The sequence below is a fragment of the Chanodichthys erythropterus genome, chromosome 11 (assembly GCF_024489055.1).
Source record: "Chanodichthys erythropterus isolate Z2021 chromosome 11, ASM2448905v1, whole genome shotgun sequence".
NCBI classification, from domain to species: domain Eukaryota; kingdom Metazoa; phylum Chordata; class Actinopteri; order Cypriniformes; family Xenocyprididae; genus Chanodichthys; species Chanodichthys erythropterus.
The window spans coordinates 28,133,294-28,152,573 of record NC_090231.1 but is presented as its reverse complement, the minus strand read 5'-3'; the positions used below and the strand labels follow the sequence as shown (position 1 = coordinate 28,152,573).

At 37.7% G+C, this 19,280-nt stretch overlaps 2 protein-coding genes across 6 annotated transcripts in view; one reads left to right on the top strand and one right to left on the bottom strand.

Moving 5' to 3' along the window:
- The window catches only part of cep89 (centrosomal protein 89), a 97,870-nt gene that overhangs the window by 45,264 nt on the left and 33,326 nt on the right, over positions 1-19,280 (top strand). The window lies entirely within an intron of this gene.
- On the bottom strand, positions 4,615-19,279 carry zgc:165481 (uncharacterized protein LOC100073327 homolog). Its single transcript, XM_067401778.1, has 2 exons — positions 19,150-19,279; positions 4,615-5,410 (listed from the first exon to the last, which is right to left on the bottom strand). Exon 2 carries the CDS (start codon positions 5,394-5,396, stop codon positions 4,623-4,625), a length of 774 nt encoding a protein of 257 aa, XP_067257879.1. The 5' UTR covers positions 5,397-5,410; positions 19,150-19,279; the 3' UTR covers positions 4,615-4,622.

Sequence of the window (19,280 nt, the reverse complement as noted above, 5' to 3'; positions counted from 1 at the left end):
CCAGGAACTAACTGGACTAACAGAGGCCAGAGATCGCTAACTATGGCTATTCAAAACACTTTTCAAGACAATAAATACATATACGATTGAGACGATGAATGCATGTATTGACTCAGAATTTGCGTCTGAATAGCGCTCCCTCCGTGGGCGTGGCCGCATTAGCGGATAATGAGCTGAATCACGGATTTCTGACATGGTTCTCTTTTCATACAGATTACATAAACAGAGAATATTTGTTTTCGATTTCACTTACACGATTTAAAACCTGACATTTCAACGTTTTTTTAGACATAAGTCTAATTTTTTTGTGATTAGTATTCACTAATTACAGTTCATTTTCTGAGAACTATCAGATTGGACTTCCTTCAGAGGGAGATGAGAGAGCATGCATCATGTTAGTTTTCTTTATTTTACAAAAAGCACAACATTTTGTTTTTACTCTGAGTGTACACAAATACAAGAAGATATTCCACAGATTAAAATGGTGTATAACTCTGTGTGTGCAACATTAACAGAGTATTTTGAGTCTCTTTCACACTGGTAAGAAAAAAACCGCGGTGGTATCGCCGGCGATACCCTCAGACCTCAGAGTGTTAAAAATTAAAATAGCGACGGCTCTTGTCTCCATGAATACAGTAATAAACGATAGTAACTTTAACCACATTTAACAGAACATTAGCAACATGCTAACGAAACATTTAGAAAGACAATTTACAAATATCACTAAAAATATCATGATATCATGGATCATGTCAGTTATTATTGCTCCATCTGCCATTTTTTGCTATTGTCTTTGCTTGCTTACCTAGTCTGATGATTCAGCTGTGCACAGATCCAGACGTTAATACTGCCTGCCCTTGTCTAATGCCTTGAACATGAGCTGGCATATGCAAATATTGGGGGCATACATATTAATGATCCCGACTGTTACATAACAGTCGGTGTTATGTTGAGATTCGCCTGTTCTTCAGAGGTCTTTTAAACAAATGAGATTTACATAAGAAGGAAGAAACAATGGTATTTGAGACTCACTGTATGTAATTTCCATGTACTGAACTCTTGTTATTCAACTATGCCAAGGTAAATTCAATTTTCAATTCTAGGGCACCTTTAAATAGCGCTACAGATTCAAAACAGCTTCACAGTAACAGGATAACAGTCCTTGGCTTCATGTCCATAAAGATGTATGTTATTATGTAAAAATTTTTTTTTTTTGTGAAATATGAACTGGAATTAGCTGAACCTCTTCAGTTAATTTGGAATTAGCTGAATTTCTTGCATTCAGACTGTCTTATTTCAGCAACAGAAGCTGAGGCTTTTGTTTCTGGCATCTGAGTTCTGTTCTGTGCACACAGAAAAGTTCACATGCTTCCTTCATTTCATCCTGATGCAAGCTGTCTCTATAGTAACAACAGGAATACAGGAGATTGGCTGAGTCGAGTCTTCATAGCTCCTGAGAACTCTGACAGTATGTGTGCAAAGCTACAGGCTGTTTTGCTTTTGCATATGTGTATGTATATATACTGTGTGTGTGTGTGTGTGTGTGTCCCTGAGAACAGATGGAAGTAATCACTTCTTGTCACTTCAAAAACAATAAAATATGTCCCTATAATGAAATCAGACAGCAATTTAAATCTTTGCAATATACTGGAAAATGAAGTCTTAAACATAATCACAGAGAGGGCGAAAAAAAAAAAGAAAGAAAGAGAGAGAGAGGCTAAAAGAGGGCCATTACTGTTGCAGGCATTGTGTTCTTTAGGGTTATTTTTGAGTCTTTCACTCTTTCCTGTGCTCTTTCAAGCTGAAGTTATGTGATAGATTGCATGATCTTCTAAGAAAATATAAGAGCTTCATGCATGAGCTAGAGGGGAAAAGTGTTTGTGTGGTTGTGTGTTCCAGCATATGAATGGCTGTAAGAGTAATTTATATTTTACTTATTCTGACTGCATCTTTTCAAATGATATTATCCAGTGATAACTTCAGACATTTAAAGGAGAGTTTTCCGTTTGTAATCTTGTTCAGTATTTTAGGGATTTCATATAAAAAAGTAAAAAATAATTTTAAGAAATGGGTCATTTTTAAATAATTTATAATAAAATATATGTAATGTATTATTTTATACAGTTTATTATTTTAAATACACATGCTTTTAAATATAAATAAATTAATAAATATTATTTTATATAAAACAATAAAACATGTTTCCATGTTTTTAATAATAAAAAGTATAAAAAAATAATTTCATCTGAACATTTAATTTCCATTTTAAAAACACACATGTCTTGTCAGCCCTGCTCACAAGGCACATTGTGAAGTTAGTTTGTATCAAATGACAATCTCAATAAACCATATTCTTTTTCACCGCTTCGACATCTAAACACATGCAATTATACGAAAAGTTGTGTGGAGTTCTTGCACAATCAAGGAAGTGTGTGGATGATTTGTCTTGAAAATATAGCAATTTGCAGAACTTGTGATGTGAAAAAAACTCAATGAACTAAACCTGATATGTGGCTAGAGAAGCGTTGTCAAGTTTGTTGTCTGTCTGTATTGTCAAAGGGAGAATGCGTTTGGTTTTCTTCTCAAATCACAGAAGCCCATGGTGACTTGCAGTCAGACAGTTTTAAGGACATTAGCCCTTATCTGTAGACACATCCACCTTGTATAAATTAGGCTGCTTAGTATGGCTTAGCACACCTCCTTCTACAGCTGCAACACACACACACACACACACTTTCGTTCACCAACAACCCTCACTCCATTGCCACTAATTAAGATTTCAGATTCAGATTTGACTGTAGCAGAAGAGCAGCACTGCTTGTGTGTGTGTGTGTGGGATGAACAGAGCTGTACCTGCTTAAGCTGATTACAAAACATAAACAATTTTGAAGCAAAGACAAGGAAGGATACATAAAGAACCAGAAATGAATAATTGGATGGTTGGTTGAATTAATGAGAGAGATGAGGAGGTGGGTGAAAGAAAAGAGGGAACAAGTCTATGAAAAGGATGGATGTGGAAGTTCCTACTAGAGAGAATATTGTGTGTAAATTATTCACAGGTTATTAAAATTCATGTAGCACATTTGCCTGAAACAGCAGAAAAAAGATGTTGAATATTTGATTGTGTGTATAAATACAGTCCTAAATGGAATTTTGTGATGATGAGAGCTGTTTTTAGATTGCACGCTTAGCCGTCCTTCCCTGATTGTTGAATTGCTTTTAGAGAATGTGGTGTGCAGTGATTAGGAGGTGGTTTGATTCTCGATTACTCAGAAATACATTCTCATGGCTGAGTTCAATTAAATTGTTGTTAAACCAACCATAATTCATGCAAATTTTCTCATTGTTTTCAATATATCACATTGATGTTCTCTGAAATTCAAATTCTGCCTCTAGCTCAAGTTTAGAATGAAGAATGGCTCTCATTGAAACTCAAGGTGAAGGCCCCGTAAAGGACCTGCAGGGAGAAGAAACATAGGCTTGAGTAAAGGGTAAAAGAGCCACTGTAGTTGTTAGATTCAAAGTTACCTTTAAAGATATAGATTTTAGATAAAGTATAAGGTTTAAGTTAAGGCTTCGAGCAAAGGTTTTATCTAAATGGCCAAGGATTTTGCAATATTTTGATTAGATTTTTCTTTGAGCCTGGACTGATTGCATCACCACAACTATAGCTGTGAGATTCACCGTCATACAAATATGGCACTCTTCAAATACTTCCTAGATGCAGGTCAGGTGTCAATGAGTTTGGATAAGATATTCCGCTCATCTAGTGCAATAGCATCTCCTCCTTACCTGCACTCCAGCACATGTGGTGTTATATAGACAGTGTGTGATCTTTTATTGAATTCCAGGAGCATTTTAATCATGTCAGCTCAGCCAGGAAGTGTGGAACACCTTTTCAATTTGTGTCATGATCTCAAAGGGACATTTTCACATTCTAATGTCAGTGAGAGAGAAAACTATAGTGTAGTGTGAGATGGTTATGATTTCCATAGTCCTGATGAAACAACATAGCATAATCCAAAGAGTCCTGGAGGGTCATAAACACATGGACAGAGCAACAAAATGGGTCAGATCTTTTTATTTCAAGGCCCCCTCATACCACAGTGGTTACCCACCCCTTCACTTTGTAATACCTAGAGTAAAAATCTTTAACTAGACAGACTATTCCAATCTTGTTAACTTCATTGATAATCAGGGCACGTAGTTTATTTCACAGCGATGAGAATCAACCACAATGAAACTTTATTCTTTGTGGCCCATCCACTCTGCATGGCTGTACACATAGAGTCCATCTGCTCCTCTTTGATAAACTCCCACTCATGCATCATCATCTGATCTGCATGGAGAACTTTCTTAGGTCAGCATTTTTACTTCAGAATGAGCGTGAAGTGTGTGTGCAGAAGCTATGTTAAGCTAATAGTTCCTCCAGACTGTCCTTCCTCTTTAATGCTTAACTCATCCTCTTATCACAGCTGCTTGTACACATCCTTTCAAAGCAAGAAGGTACAAATTGCATTTGATTTGCAGTGAGGAGATTCAGATGCCTAGAGCTTATTTTTATCTCCTCTTGGTGTGGTAGGATGATGTAGCCTGATTTTCAGTGGCCTGTTTCGTACCAATCACCCCCTGTTGGAGCAGTCGCACATGCCCTGGCACAGACACTGGCAGAAGCCGTAGACCAGACAAACTGTAAGACTGGATGGGACCAGGCTCACGCACACAATCCCCAGAGTCACTCTCTGGATCACCAGCAAGTATATGCCAAGTGGCAGTGAACCAAAGTAGAAAAAGCCCAGCAGCCACACCAAGACCCGCGGAACGTGATTGCAGAACTTGGATAGTGCGTCTTGATCCACCACACCACTATTGGAAGCTACAGAGACTGAGTCCAGACTGTGGTCACCATAGTAATCAGAGTTGCTGTTTTGGCTGGGTGAATGCTGCTGATCCCGTTGCACCTCCATGATGGTGATGACCAGGCAGTTGGAGGAGTCGTGGGATGGGCTATCATTGGAGGACAGGCTCTTGGGAGTCAGCACTACCTCCTTACTGTTGTCCGAGCTCCAGGACTTGTCACGCACGGCAAGACGGGACATGATGTTTGAGTCATCTGGCAGCCTGGCCACTTCGTACTCACTGACCTGCGTCTCATGACGGCAGAAAGGGCAGCTGATGGAGCTTGAGCCGTCCCCAATGTCCAGGATCTTATTGAGGCATCTGGCACATACACGGTGCAGACAGTCCAGAATCTTGGGCTTGCGGCCATGTGCATTGTAGCGCTGGTAGCAGATTTTGCACTCCAACTCATCGTTGGTGGTGCCATTGAGGCTGGTGTTAATAGTAACGTTGGCATTAGTGGAGCCCTCCTCCGGTCCAGCCTGAGCACAGCTCATCGTGGCCTCATGCTCTGGGAAACAAGAACAGGATGTTAGCACGGACTAAAACATGTACTTATACAGCGATACAGCGATACAGTATAAGCTAATTTGTTTTTTATATCAAGGTGTAAGGTTAGATTTTTCTCTTGACTGAAGATGCCACTAAAACTGATATATATATACACACTATATTGCCAAATGTTTTGGGACGCCTGCCTTTACGTGCACATGAACTTTAATGACATCCCATTCTTAATCCGTGGGGTTTAATATGAAGTTGGCCCACCCATTGCAGCTATTACAGCTTTAACTCTTCTGGGAAGGCTTTCCACAAGGTTTAGGAGTGTGTTTATGGGAATTTTTGACAATTCTTCTAGAAGCGCATTTGTGAGGTCAGGCACTGATGTTGGACGAGAAGGCCTGGCTCACAGTCTCTGCACTAATTAATCCAAAAGGTGTTCTGTCTGGTTGAGGTCAGGACTGTTGTGCAGGCCAGTCAATTTCCTCTACACCAAAATCGCTCATCCATGTCTTCATGGACCTTGTTTTGTGCACTGGTGTGCAGTCATGTTAGAACAGTTGGGAGCATGAAATTGTCCAAAATGTCCTGGTATGCTTAAGCATTAAGAGTTCATTTCACTGGAACTAAGGGGCCAAGCCCAACCCCTGAAAAACAACCCACACCATAACCCCCCCTCCACCAAACTTTACACCTAGCACAATGCAGTTAGGCAAGTACCGTTCTCCTGGCAACCGCCAAACCCAGAATCGTCCATCGGATTGCCAGACAGAAAAGCATGATAGATATAAATATATATATAGTGCACAGCATAAATGAGTACACCCCCTCTGAAACTTAACAAATCCAGCAATTACTCTTTACTTATAAGAAATGTTAGGGTTCTTTAGAGATATAATTTTACAACAAGTCTGCTTGATCAATTACCAAAGAAGCATGTCAAAATTATCTAGGAAAATAAGATTTTCTAATCAAAGTCATAAATGTTGCAAAAATGAGTACACCCTCCTGAAAGTTACTAAATAAAACTAAATAATTTTTTTCTGGTGTAAGTTTAAGGCAATTTTTGATCAACAGGTAAGTATGTTGAACCAAAACATTTAAAGAGAAGTAATTTCTTTACAATTAAACGTGTTATATAGCCCACTGAATCATTCTCAGACTTAATGCTGACAACAATGGAACCACTTGGGGGAGAACTGTCAGGAGACTTATTTCTTAGCACAAAAGAGGACAGTTGTACAAGAGGATTACCAAATCATTGTTTTAAGTGGGAAAATATAGCAAAAGTAACACAGAAATTCAAAACAATGGACTTGTGACAAGGCCCCTGAAATAATCGGGCCTTCATTTTAAGCTTTCATTTAGTCTTGAGTGATTTTTTTATTTATTTATTTATTTATTTTTGCTAGACAAAGAGCTGGAGAAATACCAAGCGGGTGTCTCAGAGCCATTTAAAGCTACGAAAAGAGTGACTGTTTATCTCACAGAGATGCAGTCTGCAGTGCATAGTTGTCTACATTAGTACTACTCACTGTAGTCAAAGAACAATAAAGTCATTTAGCCTTTTCCAAAGCCCATATTTACAAAATATCAGTTGATATCCAAAATGTTATGGTGTTGCTAGAGGAGGAGTACAGTGAGAAGTGTATGGTTCCCACAGTGAAGTTCAGTGGTAGTAAAGCACTTATATAGAGATGTAAGACTGCTGAAGGTGTGAGGGAGTTGTGCTTTATCAATGCTGTCATGAAGTCACACACCACTGTGTGATGTAATACAAAAACTATAAATAGCCCTCATTTTCATTTGGTCTTTGTCCATTCTCATCTCTTTAAGTTCTCATCGCCTTCATGTTTCCTGTGCTCCTGTGTGTTTTTGAGTTTGTTCAATAAAGTCTGACTGATGCTTAAAGATCTTCAACTTGCCTTTTTTGAACCGTGATATTGTAATCTTATACTAAACTAATTTCTAAGTTTGTTACAGTACAATGACTTATTAATTCATATTAGATCTTGATTAATTTAGTTAATTACGTTACTGATTGCAGACACATTTTGTATCACCATTCATATCTAGCTGAAGTGAGCTGTCATTAAAAATGAATGACATTGACAACATTAAACAAATCTGTGCATTTAGTGACTTGATTTCATAGAATAAGAGGTTCCTACAGTGTGTTATGTAATCATGCATTAGTGCATTGTTAGTGTCACATTATATATATGAACACCCATGCTATTAAGTCTTCACAGGAAGCGTCCTAATGTGCCACATGGATGTTTTCAATGTCTCATTCAGTGTGCAACTCTCCAAAGGCCTAATTAGCCTGCTTTGTTAATCGCTGTTTGTGAAATTAATTACGGAAAGAAATGTGGGATCGACGTAGGGATTTTGCTTTTGTTGTCTTGGGGAGTCAACAGTTTTTGTTTCCCTAATGTCACCCAGCCGTTGTCATACTGAAGAAAGAGATACCAATTGTTAGAGGAATAAAATAGCGGCCCTTTGGGCAAAGAGCATGGTCCTCCAGCATACAAACCTGTCTCTATTATTAATGACAACAATGCCCATGCATAATTGTGTTTCTGAGAGGAATTTATTTTGCTTTGCTGGATAGAAAAATATAGCCAGCAGAGGCTGTCAATAGAAGCCAAATAAGGAAACAGGCTTGTAGGCTATTTAGGGTTCAAACTGTATTCGCAGAGCCTTTTTGAATTACCAGTTAACAGAGTAATTGTTTCCAGTCCCTGTTTTGGGACTGAGTTTTTTTGCATGTCAATTTTTTGCATGTCAATATTGATCCGTATTAAATGAGAATGGCATTGATTGATATAGTAATGGTAATGTACCACGGTATTTGCCACTCCAATGTGTATTGGGGCATGAAAGCTTTTCTTTTTCCTCTCTGTTCTTCTCTCCCTCCTTTTCTTTCTCCTGGCAATAATAACATATGGCGTTTTAACATGCTTTTCAGATGACAGTTGTGTTCTGGTCTGAAAAGTCATCTTATTTTACATTTCAAATCTAATATAAGAAGCTCATTTGTAGCTTAAATGGACAAAAGCAATTTTGTCATTGTAATATTATCTCACAAAAAGCATTGAAATGGGGACCTAATGCATGTCATGGATTATAAATTATAAATGTAACAGGGGCCATTTCATGTCACTCAGGAGAGCAACATGTTGATGTGTACTTGGCAATCTTCCTGGAAAAATCTGTTAGAAGGATGAGATGGCAGAAGTTTAATCAGAATGTTTTACAGTATTTTTTCTATTCTGAAATGAAATCGTATGTTTGAGACAACACTGTTAGTGTCAGAAAACTCTCTTTCAACAGACAACTTCACACAGAGTTTCTGTCATAATGACATATCAAACATCTAAAAACAGGCAAATATTTAATGCTTTTTTTGTTTATTTTTTTGCTTAAATACAACTCTAATATGCAAAGCAAGCAAAAACAGACACCATTTTGAGAATAATTCAAGAGTCTCACACCTTAAAAGAGGAAAACGTGTGGACGACATGCTATAAGCCTGTCAGCGGACATCACTATGATTTGGCATATTCTCCTTTCACCTCCATGGAAACATTAACCCTACAGAATACTTCTGAGTTGCTTTTTAGGTGAAATTATTTAATATTTCCTTGTAATTATGGGACTGCTGTGAGCCTGACTGCAGGTTTCCCACTAAACTAACAGTGCAGTCCAGTTAGTTAATAGGAACATGTAGTAGTCCAGACTGGAGATTTGAGAAATAAATAAAGTGGTCTTTTATTGTTGCTGAGTCCCATTGGATATTAAAGCTTGTCTCTACACAGTGAAGCAGACACAGGCCAATACTCTGTGGTTTTGTCAGCACAAATGGGGACACAGTTTCATTATTTTATTTAGGGATGGGCATCTACACAAATTTCACATATTGATTTGATTTCGATTCACTAGCTGAATGAAGGCGAAGCTAATATTCCCCCTCTGGGGTGGTCACTCACGCTGAATCGGAGTCAGAGTTGAGGGCAATGCTTTCCCGGGCCTCTGCAAGAATCGGGCTTGAATGGAACCCTCCGCCTTGCCCTAAGCATTCACGGTTGGACAATTGGTTCCTGGGTGCGGAGCGTGGTTCACAGCCCCAGTTAATGATGACAGAATTTTCGCTTTTGAGTAAACTATCCCTTTAAGATAAAATAAAGCACTAATGTGGCTCACACTGTATGTGTAAACACTTAGCATCTCTTGTAATCATACTCCAGGAGATTTGTAGTGTGTGATCAGATAAGTGAATCAAAGCTCCTTATTGGATGAATTTCAGCAAGACATCACAAACAGCAACACACACAGCTCATTAAGTCGCTTTTAAGTGTAATCACTTAGACTTCTTAAATGTAGTCGCCTCATTCATATTGCCCTCCAGAGACCTGAGAATCCAAAGTCAACTCAATTATTTAGAGCTGTTGTAAGTTACAAATGGGGAGAGCGAGGGGCAAAAGAGGAACTGTGAGTGCTTGTCTGTTTTAACGATAAAGCAATTCTATTTAAAGCTGTATTCAGTAATTTATAGATTATGATTATGAATACATTATGAATAGTGTTACAAAGGGAAGATTCTCACTTGATTCTGGGATCTGCTCTATGCATAATTGTTAATATTTCATTACTCAAGGCTGTGGTTTGAAATCCTGCGTGACTGATTCTTTTCCAAAGCCAGACTCGCTTAAGTTCTTTGAGATAAATTTCTAAATTAGTATCTGTATCAGTATTCTATATTAGTTGAATGTCTAAAGTCTGGCATCGAGTGGGTTAAACCAAAGAGTGTGGTGTTTCTGTCAAGCCCGAAACCAAATAAATCTGTATTTTCAGCCTTTATTATCATATTAACATCATCTCATAACTGTGAGATTCAATATGATCATTCTTTCACTAATAATATTATACTGCATCCTTGTGTGCTGAATGTGATCATTTACCTTATTAGGTTGGACAGCAGATCTTATGAACAGGCAGTAATGTCTATGTAACTTCTTTAATTCTTGCAGTTTCAGGGTAGGGATTCAGAGCACAGGAAATAACAGTCTGCTGCATTTCACTCACTTATAGGAAATTGGCACAAATCAAGAAATACCTCAGTTACAGATAATACTAAGCACCCCATCATGCTCTCATTCATACTAGCTATTCATACAACTCTGTGTTGAGCTATAATAGTGATTACTGAGATTAAAAATTGTTAGATCACAAATTTGCCTTGTCTGTGCACAATCATCTGTCATTTCACAAATGTTTTAACTGTGAATCAGGCTCAGCTTGCATATATATGTACACTCTCTTGTGCTGTATCTTCAACTGGAGCACAGCAGTGAAAAAGTGTTTCCTGCTTGCTCTGTCCAATTTTTTGCTACTTACTGTCATCTTAAAGAGAATGAGACTTGATTCATCTTACAATGAGTTTTGCACAGTTACAGAATCTGAAATTCTGAAGTATTGCAGTAACATGTTTGCGTCTGTGGAGAGATTGTAATAGAATGAAAGGATGGAGACAATGATAGAGTGAACTGAGCTTTTCAGAAGACAGTAGAGGTGTTTTTTGTTGAACCCTGTTCAAAAGCAGATTGCAGGTCTGTGCTGCTACTCTATTCTGCCAGCTAAAATAATTGGATCCATACAGTATGTCAGGCAAATTGATTAGGACCATGTCATTATTCCTGTAGTCTGAGGACAAGAGAAATAAATGTGTTTGCCACCACTGTGAGAGAATCTTCATATACACACAGGCGGACATCTGTTCCTGCTCATCGCTTCTGTCAAGAGGTTAAATGTTTATTTGTATGCTTGAGGATAAATGCATGCCATGCTATGTCGAAAAGATAATGAATTCATAGTTTGCCTTTGTTGTGTTGGCATACTTGTTTAACTGATTGTGTCTTGTCAGTAAGGATGTCAATTTACACAAATTCCCATGATCGATCGTCGTTTAAATTAACGATCAATTAATCGATTAATCATTAGCCTTAATACTGCAACAAGAGTCTACTGTAGTGGCATATAGTCAACAGCATGACAGTGTGAGCAAATGCTGCTCAAAACGCCATGTTCCTCACCAAGGGTTTTTAATCGAAATAAAGGGCTAGTAGGATTGTAAAATGAGTCGATGTGATTGATCATTTAATTAAATTACTTATTTATTAATCAAACATAACGACTGATACAACGACGCCATGTCAGATGCATGCTTGTCATAATGTGTACTCCTGTTGTGAAAGTGCTCTTCTTGGAACAATGCGCTGAAAAAGGCACCTAAACTAAATGAATTCACAACGATTTATTACAATACTGTTTTTATTAATTTTATATAATATGACCGTCCCAATCGTAGTTATTATTAGTCATGCATTGCTAAGTGTGCTGAAGCGCTGAATAAACACCGCTAAACTGGAGCACTTTGCTAGCGCGTTATTCAACTCAAAGAAACGCATCCTATATGAGCTTAATCAGATATATACAAAATAAACATAGTATTACATATTTTATCTGCACAAAATGATGCAAATGTTTAACTGAACTTGTTAATTCACAATGTTTTATTATAATATTGTTCTCTTTGTAATACTATATATGAATGTAGCAGGCATAGTAATTACTAGTTGTGCATTGCTGTTTGAGCTGCATGCGCTGAAGCTGAAGATGATCACCGGCACGCTTTACTACAGCGTTAATTCTTAACCAGATGCAAATATGAGATAAATCAGAGATAAATCAGATATGAGATAAATCAGATCTAGATAGGCCTACAGAAAATAAACACAATATTACAACTTACATTTGCACAAACCAAAAGGCTGCGAATGCACACGCAAACTTATAGTCAAGATTAAGGTGTACATCTAGCTGTAAAATGGTCCCAAACATGACTCTGGCATGCTTGCATCTTTTTCCTTGTGTCTGCTTTACAAGTTTAACGGTTGAGCTTAATCGAGAAGTTTTATCGATCATTGATTTTATTAATTGGTTTTATTAATTTCGGTTGCATTAACTGTGTTTGTTCTCTTAACCTGTTTACCTGAATCCGTCTGTCAGAGAGCAGATGCATCTGGTGTGAGGTGCTTTTGTTTAGGTGTGTACTGTATGAAAGAGTTTAGTTTATTAAAGATTACTCACTAACAAGTTTAGATTAGAGTGATATTATCTATTCTAGAGGACTGAAACTCAATCAGATTATTCATTCAGTTTTATCTTTCTGTAATCTCGCAGCTGTACCATACATCTCATTCATGTATCTCCAGGATCTCATAGACAATCTTAGTAAAAATGCTGTAGGTGTAAAAGTCTTCTTCCTCCTCACTCAAACAGGGCAGGCAGAGTGAAAATGACAGATCATGTATCCAGTCTTTTTGTAAGTAACAGGTCCCTAAGGGAGGTAGCTGCTGTGTAATGTGTGTGTCTTTTGTAGCAGCCCTAACTCACAAGTCCCTAAGTGGGACCCTTGGCTTCAAAGATGCTTTTGTAACCAGAATTTGAGGAAAAAAGGCTCTGTAGGTTTGGTGTCTAAGTGGGAGATGGGGAATAGATTGAGGGAACAAGCAATTTTTATTTTATTTAATTATTTATGAGATTTTCTACTCAAAATGAGGGTTATTTGTAGTTTGTCAGTCGAGCTGAAAGGATGCACACTTGAGAGAAGCCAATAACAGCTGCATAGTACACTGATATACACATGCACAAATGTCCCTTTCTTTTAATTATAAATGGATGACATATAACAGGGCTCGAATTGTGGGTATTGTGCATAATATTAATACTCATTCCCGCAGGTTTCATGCTCATAAGGTGGGAAATTCCATCAAACATTTATTCAGTTAGCTTGTTGGTTTAATGAGCAAACTAATCCACACAGATTATCAGATTAAATCAGTAATTTGAGAACTTTCTGAGACATCATTTCACAAACACAGACCTGCCAACATGTACGCATTTTGCCTAGCGGGTACGCATTTTGACCTGTAAAAAAGTACGCTTTGAAAGTACGCTGGTACGATTTGTCACTCAAAAACCCGGTGACTCCTCCGTGCACGCGAAGTACTCAAATCCAGCAAAAGAGTTCGACCAATCATAGCGCTGGGTTCATTTCCCCAAATATCAAGTGGGGATGATGGACAAATGCGTACGGCCTATCAATAAAAAGTTACTGCAAATCAACAGCAACACAAAATCCCGCTTGATCCTTCCCTCCACTCCCGCCATCTCAGTGACTGAATTCTCGAGCGAGGACAGTCACGGTTCTTCTGACTCCTTAAGGTAAACGGGTATAAAATGCTCAAGTAATGTTGAACAACAAATCTAAATAAAATTGAAATCGCTACAGGGCTTAGTGATTATGAAAATGCTGTGATGTGTGACTGACTGACAAGCGCGAGTCTGAAGAAACAGGCATTTATTTATTTATTGTCAGTGTTGAGAAACGTAGCCTACATGTGTTGCGTTATTGTGTTAATACTAACTAAAGTACCTAATTATGTTACATAGCCTACTTATTTTGTATGAAAACTAGCAAATTAGTTGCTTATGCATTTAAATGTACCATTGTCTCAGAGCTGCGCGATCTCTCTCTCTCATAAACACAAACGCGCACGCGCACACAGAGAGGGAAGATCATTGTAAAATGAAAATTGCTGTGCTTGGTTTAAAATTTGTTCTTGCTTGTGTTATTTTTTTGTCAGAAAACATTTTGAATTATCCATCCATGCTTTTAAGATTCAGTAATTGACGGACGCTTTAGTTAACACAACCTCTCGTTATATGTCGGACTAACTTCTATTCTTGAATACTCGATTAGTTTTGCTCTTATTGGTCCTTTCTATTCATTGTCAACTGTTTTCTATAAATATGTTTGTATTGGCTAACCTTTAATCAGCGAATGTTTGTCTTGTTGAAAGACAGCACGTTACAGATAGAAACCCTTTTTTCTGTGAGATTTTGTATCATATTTGGATATTGGAACAATATATTTTAAATGAATCACATGTAAACTCAATGTTTTCTAAGGGTTTCTTAATTTTAGACTAGTTTTCATTACAAAACCTGTATAAAAGACTCAACTGTCAGGTTAGTTGTATGTAAATATAGCCTACTTGAAATTGCAAACAAAAAAATATGAGTATATATTAAATATATGAATGCAATTCACTTGTGGTTGTCAGTTTGTATAAGCACACATTATGCAATGCAATATTAATCATGAATTTAAAAAATGGTTTTGAGCAGGTGGAGTGAAATTTTTAATTGTCAAATAAAAAAAAAATCAAAATTAGATTACGAAGATGGGTGTGTGTGTTCTTTGTGTATTATATTCTAAAAAATTAAAAAAAATAAATAAATGACACCCCACCCCAAAAAAAACAAAAAAACAACCTGTGTCCCGTCCCGTTACACTGGTACTGGTTTGCAAACAGCCAGAGTGTTTCAGCGCTACCTCCTCTTCTCTCTCTTTCAAAATGTGCACATGGCTTCACATCACCACATCTTCTGTACAAGCGAGCTGCACGCTGCGATACAAGACTTTAGCTCACGTTTTGGGACAGAATTGTCACTTGCCCAGCCCGGCCAGTGTTGCATCGTTACTAAAGTTTATGAACACAGTCGGTGATGTCTTAAGTGAACCTAAACAGTTGAAAAACAAAATGCATGTGTATCAGTATATTGGATATCAACAGTAATGTTAATAAAATGTTTATACAGTGCCTGAATTTCATTTTGAGGTGTGTGTGTTTGTGTGTGTGTGTGTTTATAAATTAAATACAGATGAATTCTTCTCACTATCTTTTGTTGTTTGATTATTTAGCCTACCAGCTGTTGTCTGTTTTTACTGTTAATCAAACAACAAAAAATAGTGAGAAGAATTAATCTGTATTTAATTTATAAACACACACACACACACACACACACACCTCAAATTAAAAAATCCCCCCATAAGAGTCACCTAAGGGGTCTCCCCCATTTTCCAAAATCAAATTCAGGCACTGTATAAACATTTATTAACATTACTGTTGTTCATACCCTGAGGTAGACCTGATGGTGCAAATCAACAAATCAACCTTATATGCTTTTGCAGTCTCACTGAAACTGTTCAGCCTTTTATGTTCAAACCGGAGTCAGACAATGATGGGAGACTCAAGAAGTGACAACATGTAGAATGCAACAGGACATTTCTGAATGGTTAGTTGATTAATTTATGTAGCTGATGTGGAGTTAACTATCTTAAGGTCATTGATTAGCATATTCTGCCATGATCATCTATAAATCGCTCATGTGGGAACTGTTGTAAGATGCCTACAGAGCCAGAGAATGTTTGCTGCATGAAGACAGAACAGGTATAGTTTAATTACGGTTATAACTTATGTTGTCATTTTGCATTTGTGACATGCTATTGCATTTATGTTACATACTGTGTTGCAATAACTTGGCCTCACCCCTCTGTTGCGTGTTCTTGGGGACAGGGTTTATGTAAATTTTAGGGTTAGTGATGTCACTAACCCGGGAAAAAGCTTGTTGTAGTCCCTACCAGTTGTTTGTTGTAGTCCTTTAAACAGAGAATTCTTTAAAAGAAATTCTCCCTTTGCTTTGAACTTTGAGTGTCAAAACTTTGCAGATGTTGTTTATTCTCTAACAGCAACATTACATACTACCTAATGTTAAAAAAAGTGAAATTATAATCAACTACCCCTTTAAAGGTCCTCTAAGCGATGTCACACATTTTTAGGTCAAAACATTTTTTTGTCACACACAGCAAACATCTCCTCTCTATCCAATAGCTGCCTGTCCCCTGAACACACTGTATAAAAACGCGGTCTCTGTAGTCGCCACAAACTCCAAAAACGGCAACAAAAACAAACTGGTGCAGCCTTGACCACGAAACATAATAAACACGCTCCAGCACAAGAATGATTTTAAATGCGTGTTCATGACTGTTTCAGGAAGCACGGATGGGAGGGGAGGAGGAGGCGGAGGGAGGGTCTTGCTAGCCTCTGTTTTGTTTGACAACACTAAGAACGTCAACAGGAAGTTACTCCACCCAGGATCGCTTAGAAAACCTTTAAGTAAGCTCAAGTGTTGATTCATTTCTGTTGCAAAAATCATTAGTTATTCATTTAGTTTGTTTATCTATACAGCATCTCTAGAGAGAACAGTGATGTCATCTAGCTCAGTTCACTTCTCATACAGTGGTGTCAATGCAGTCAGATCAATAAAATTGTTGAAAATTAAGTGTCCCCAATACTAATTAAGCCACATAATGATTACACTGTAATCATGTGTTGTCATTTGTTCTTACAAGTTTTCAAGAGAACATTGTTTTCAACAATGTTCTCAAATATTTAATTTTATTGACAGCAGTGGTTCTTTAGGCAAAATTGTTCTGAATGAGATCTATCATATGATATGAATATTGTGTTTATGTGCGAAACGTTGCATAACATACAATCATTTACATTTTCTTGTAAAACACGTTATCGCCCCCCTTGTGGCCAATTTCTTTTAAAATTCTCACAGATACCTTGGGTCATGAGTCAAACAGACCCACTGAGTTTCATTCTGATCGGCCTCTGTTAACCTTGTCTAATAGGTGCTCAAAATTCATTGGCTGATGGCGGCCATGTTTTTCAAGATACAAAAATGTCCTCATAGACAGTCATGGCACCTTGGACAAAGACACCGCATGCCAATTTTCAAGTCAATCGGACAATCCATTGCGTAGTTTTAGCTGTTTTTATTTTTTTCCTGTTATAGCGCCACCAAGTGACCAAGCTCCGCAATTTTTTACTGTGACCTCAGACTTAGTGACCATGAAACTTTTACTTTAAAAAAAAAAAAAAAAAAAAAGATTGATATTCACTCTCCAGAGAATATTTCTGCACTAATTTGGTTCCTATCAGGTGAAAAACCTAGGACTAGTTTGCAAAAGTAGGTTTCAGACAAAATCCAAGATGGCAGAAAATTGTATATATACGTTTTATTGATTGAACTTCCCAGAGCTTTCACTACAGTGTTTAGCCTCATTCTAACCACCATGAGTAGGGCCTATTCATTTTGATAACACTAGATTTGACATACCGGATTCCTTAAGAGGTCATAAGAGGAAGTTTTGTATGGAAAAGCTCCATTATGGGCAGTGTACGAGGCTTTCTGAAGACTTAGAACAGAAGTGAAATTAGATTTACCATGATGGTGAGAATTACAAAAGAAAGCAAGCATTGCTGAAGAGCAGTATGGCCAGAAGCTTGCTATCACAAGCTCAATTTGAATATATCACTATCATATAAATAAAATGTCACAAACTGAAAACACATTAGCACCGTCTTTATAATAGTGCAGATCACTCCTTGTCACTGAAACCGCTTCATGTTGGCACTCTTTGCAATATTAATTCCGGTACTCCTTATTGGTTTTGGTGGTTTTGTCTGGGGGCTGCTCAGATGCTCTTTAACATGACCAAGACAACACTAATATCTCTAGAAAAGAAAGGGACGAGAGAACCAGAGAGACTCAGAATTGCTGTAATTGAATGCTCACACACACACACATGCACTGAAAGAGCTGTTGACTGAGACTTGTTTGTGTGGAGTGTTATTGATCCATATGTGAGGGAAAGACTGAACCCTATGTGTTCTAAAACCCCACAGTCAGAATACAGTTAAACCTCTCCCTCTCTTCCACACACACACACACACACACACACACACACACACACACACACACAAACACACAATCCCACTTTCTCCACACATGCTCATTCTCTGCTCGAAACAGATATGATAACAGGGAGGTCCATTAAAAACATTACCATTGCTAATCTGTTCTCTAAACGCATCCGTACGTGTTTACACGTTTAGATGCATATGGAAATATTCTTCCTGGATATTATTAGATGTTAATTTGTGCATTCCTCCTTCTGGGTTTTGATCGCTGAAGGAAATCACAATTGTGCCTAGCATCAGTTAACTAGGAGCATGACTCTTAGCATCAACTTATCTGTCGCTCTGTTTCTTTCCCTTTTATTGCTCTTCTATCCATTTGTCTATCTCTCTTGGTTTTTCTTTGCACTTAATTGTTTCTCAGAGATCCGTCTCATATCCTCCCTGGTGTCATGTATTTACGATGAGGCATTTATGGACGGAGCATATCTGACTACTCACGTTTACTCATGCGGCTGTAATTGTCTCATTGCCCTTTTCTATGTGAAGATAAGTTATATCAACAGGCTGCCTCTCCCTAGAAACCCCAGGAGCTGCGCAAATGTGTGTGTGTTTGTTTATCTAAATAGCTCACATCTGTTTTAGCAGCAGACAGGCCAACATCTGTTCCTCTCCGTAATGCATCTGCCCTGAGTCTGCAGTTCAACATATCACTGCAATATCCCAATACATCAGATCTCTGCTTCATTCAACACCATTAACTGTATTTCTTTCAACCTGTTTTTTTTAATTATTATTATTATTATTATTGTGTTTGTATGCGTGTTTATTTTTCATCCACAAGGTAACCAGCTGGAGGTAAAATATTCCCTCATAAATGTTTACAACCTCAGCTATTAAACTGTAAATTCAGACCTTCTCCGTTGCTCCTATACCCTCCCTTTTCTTCAGCGTTCCTCTCTTTACAGGTAATAATAGTTTGTCACTTTTCCTGCATTGGTTAGACTTCATCTAATCCAGACAGATGAACATGTCTCCACACACACATTAGCTCTCTTTCTAGTCTTACCGTGCTGTGTAGTCTCTGTCCCTGGCTCCTCCAGGGTTGTTTGAGTTATTTTGTTTTCCCCTTGATTTTTTTTTTATTAGTTTAAGTGGTACTCCACCATTCCTCAGTGCTCTCCTGCACAACTGTTTTCA

What these genes read in the sequence shown, in the direction of transcription:
- zgc:165481 (XM_067401778.1), bottom strand. Translation starts at nt 5,396, where the DNA reads ATGAGCTGTGCTCAGGCTGGACCGGAGGAGGGCTCCACTAATGCCAAC.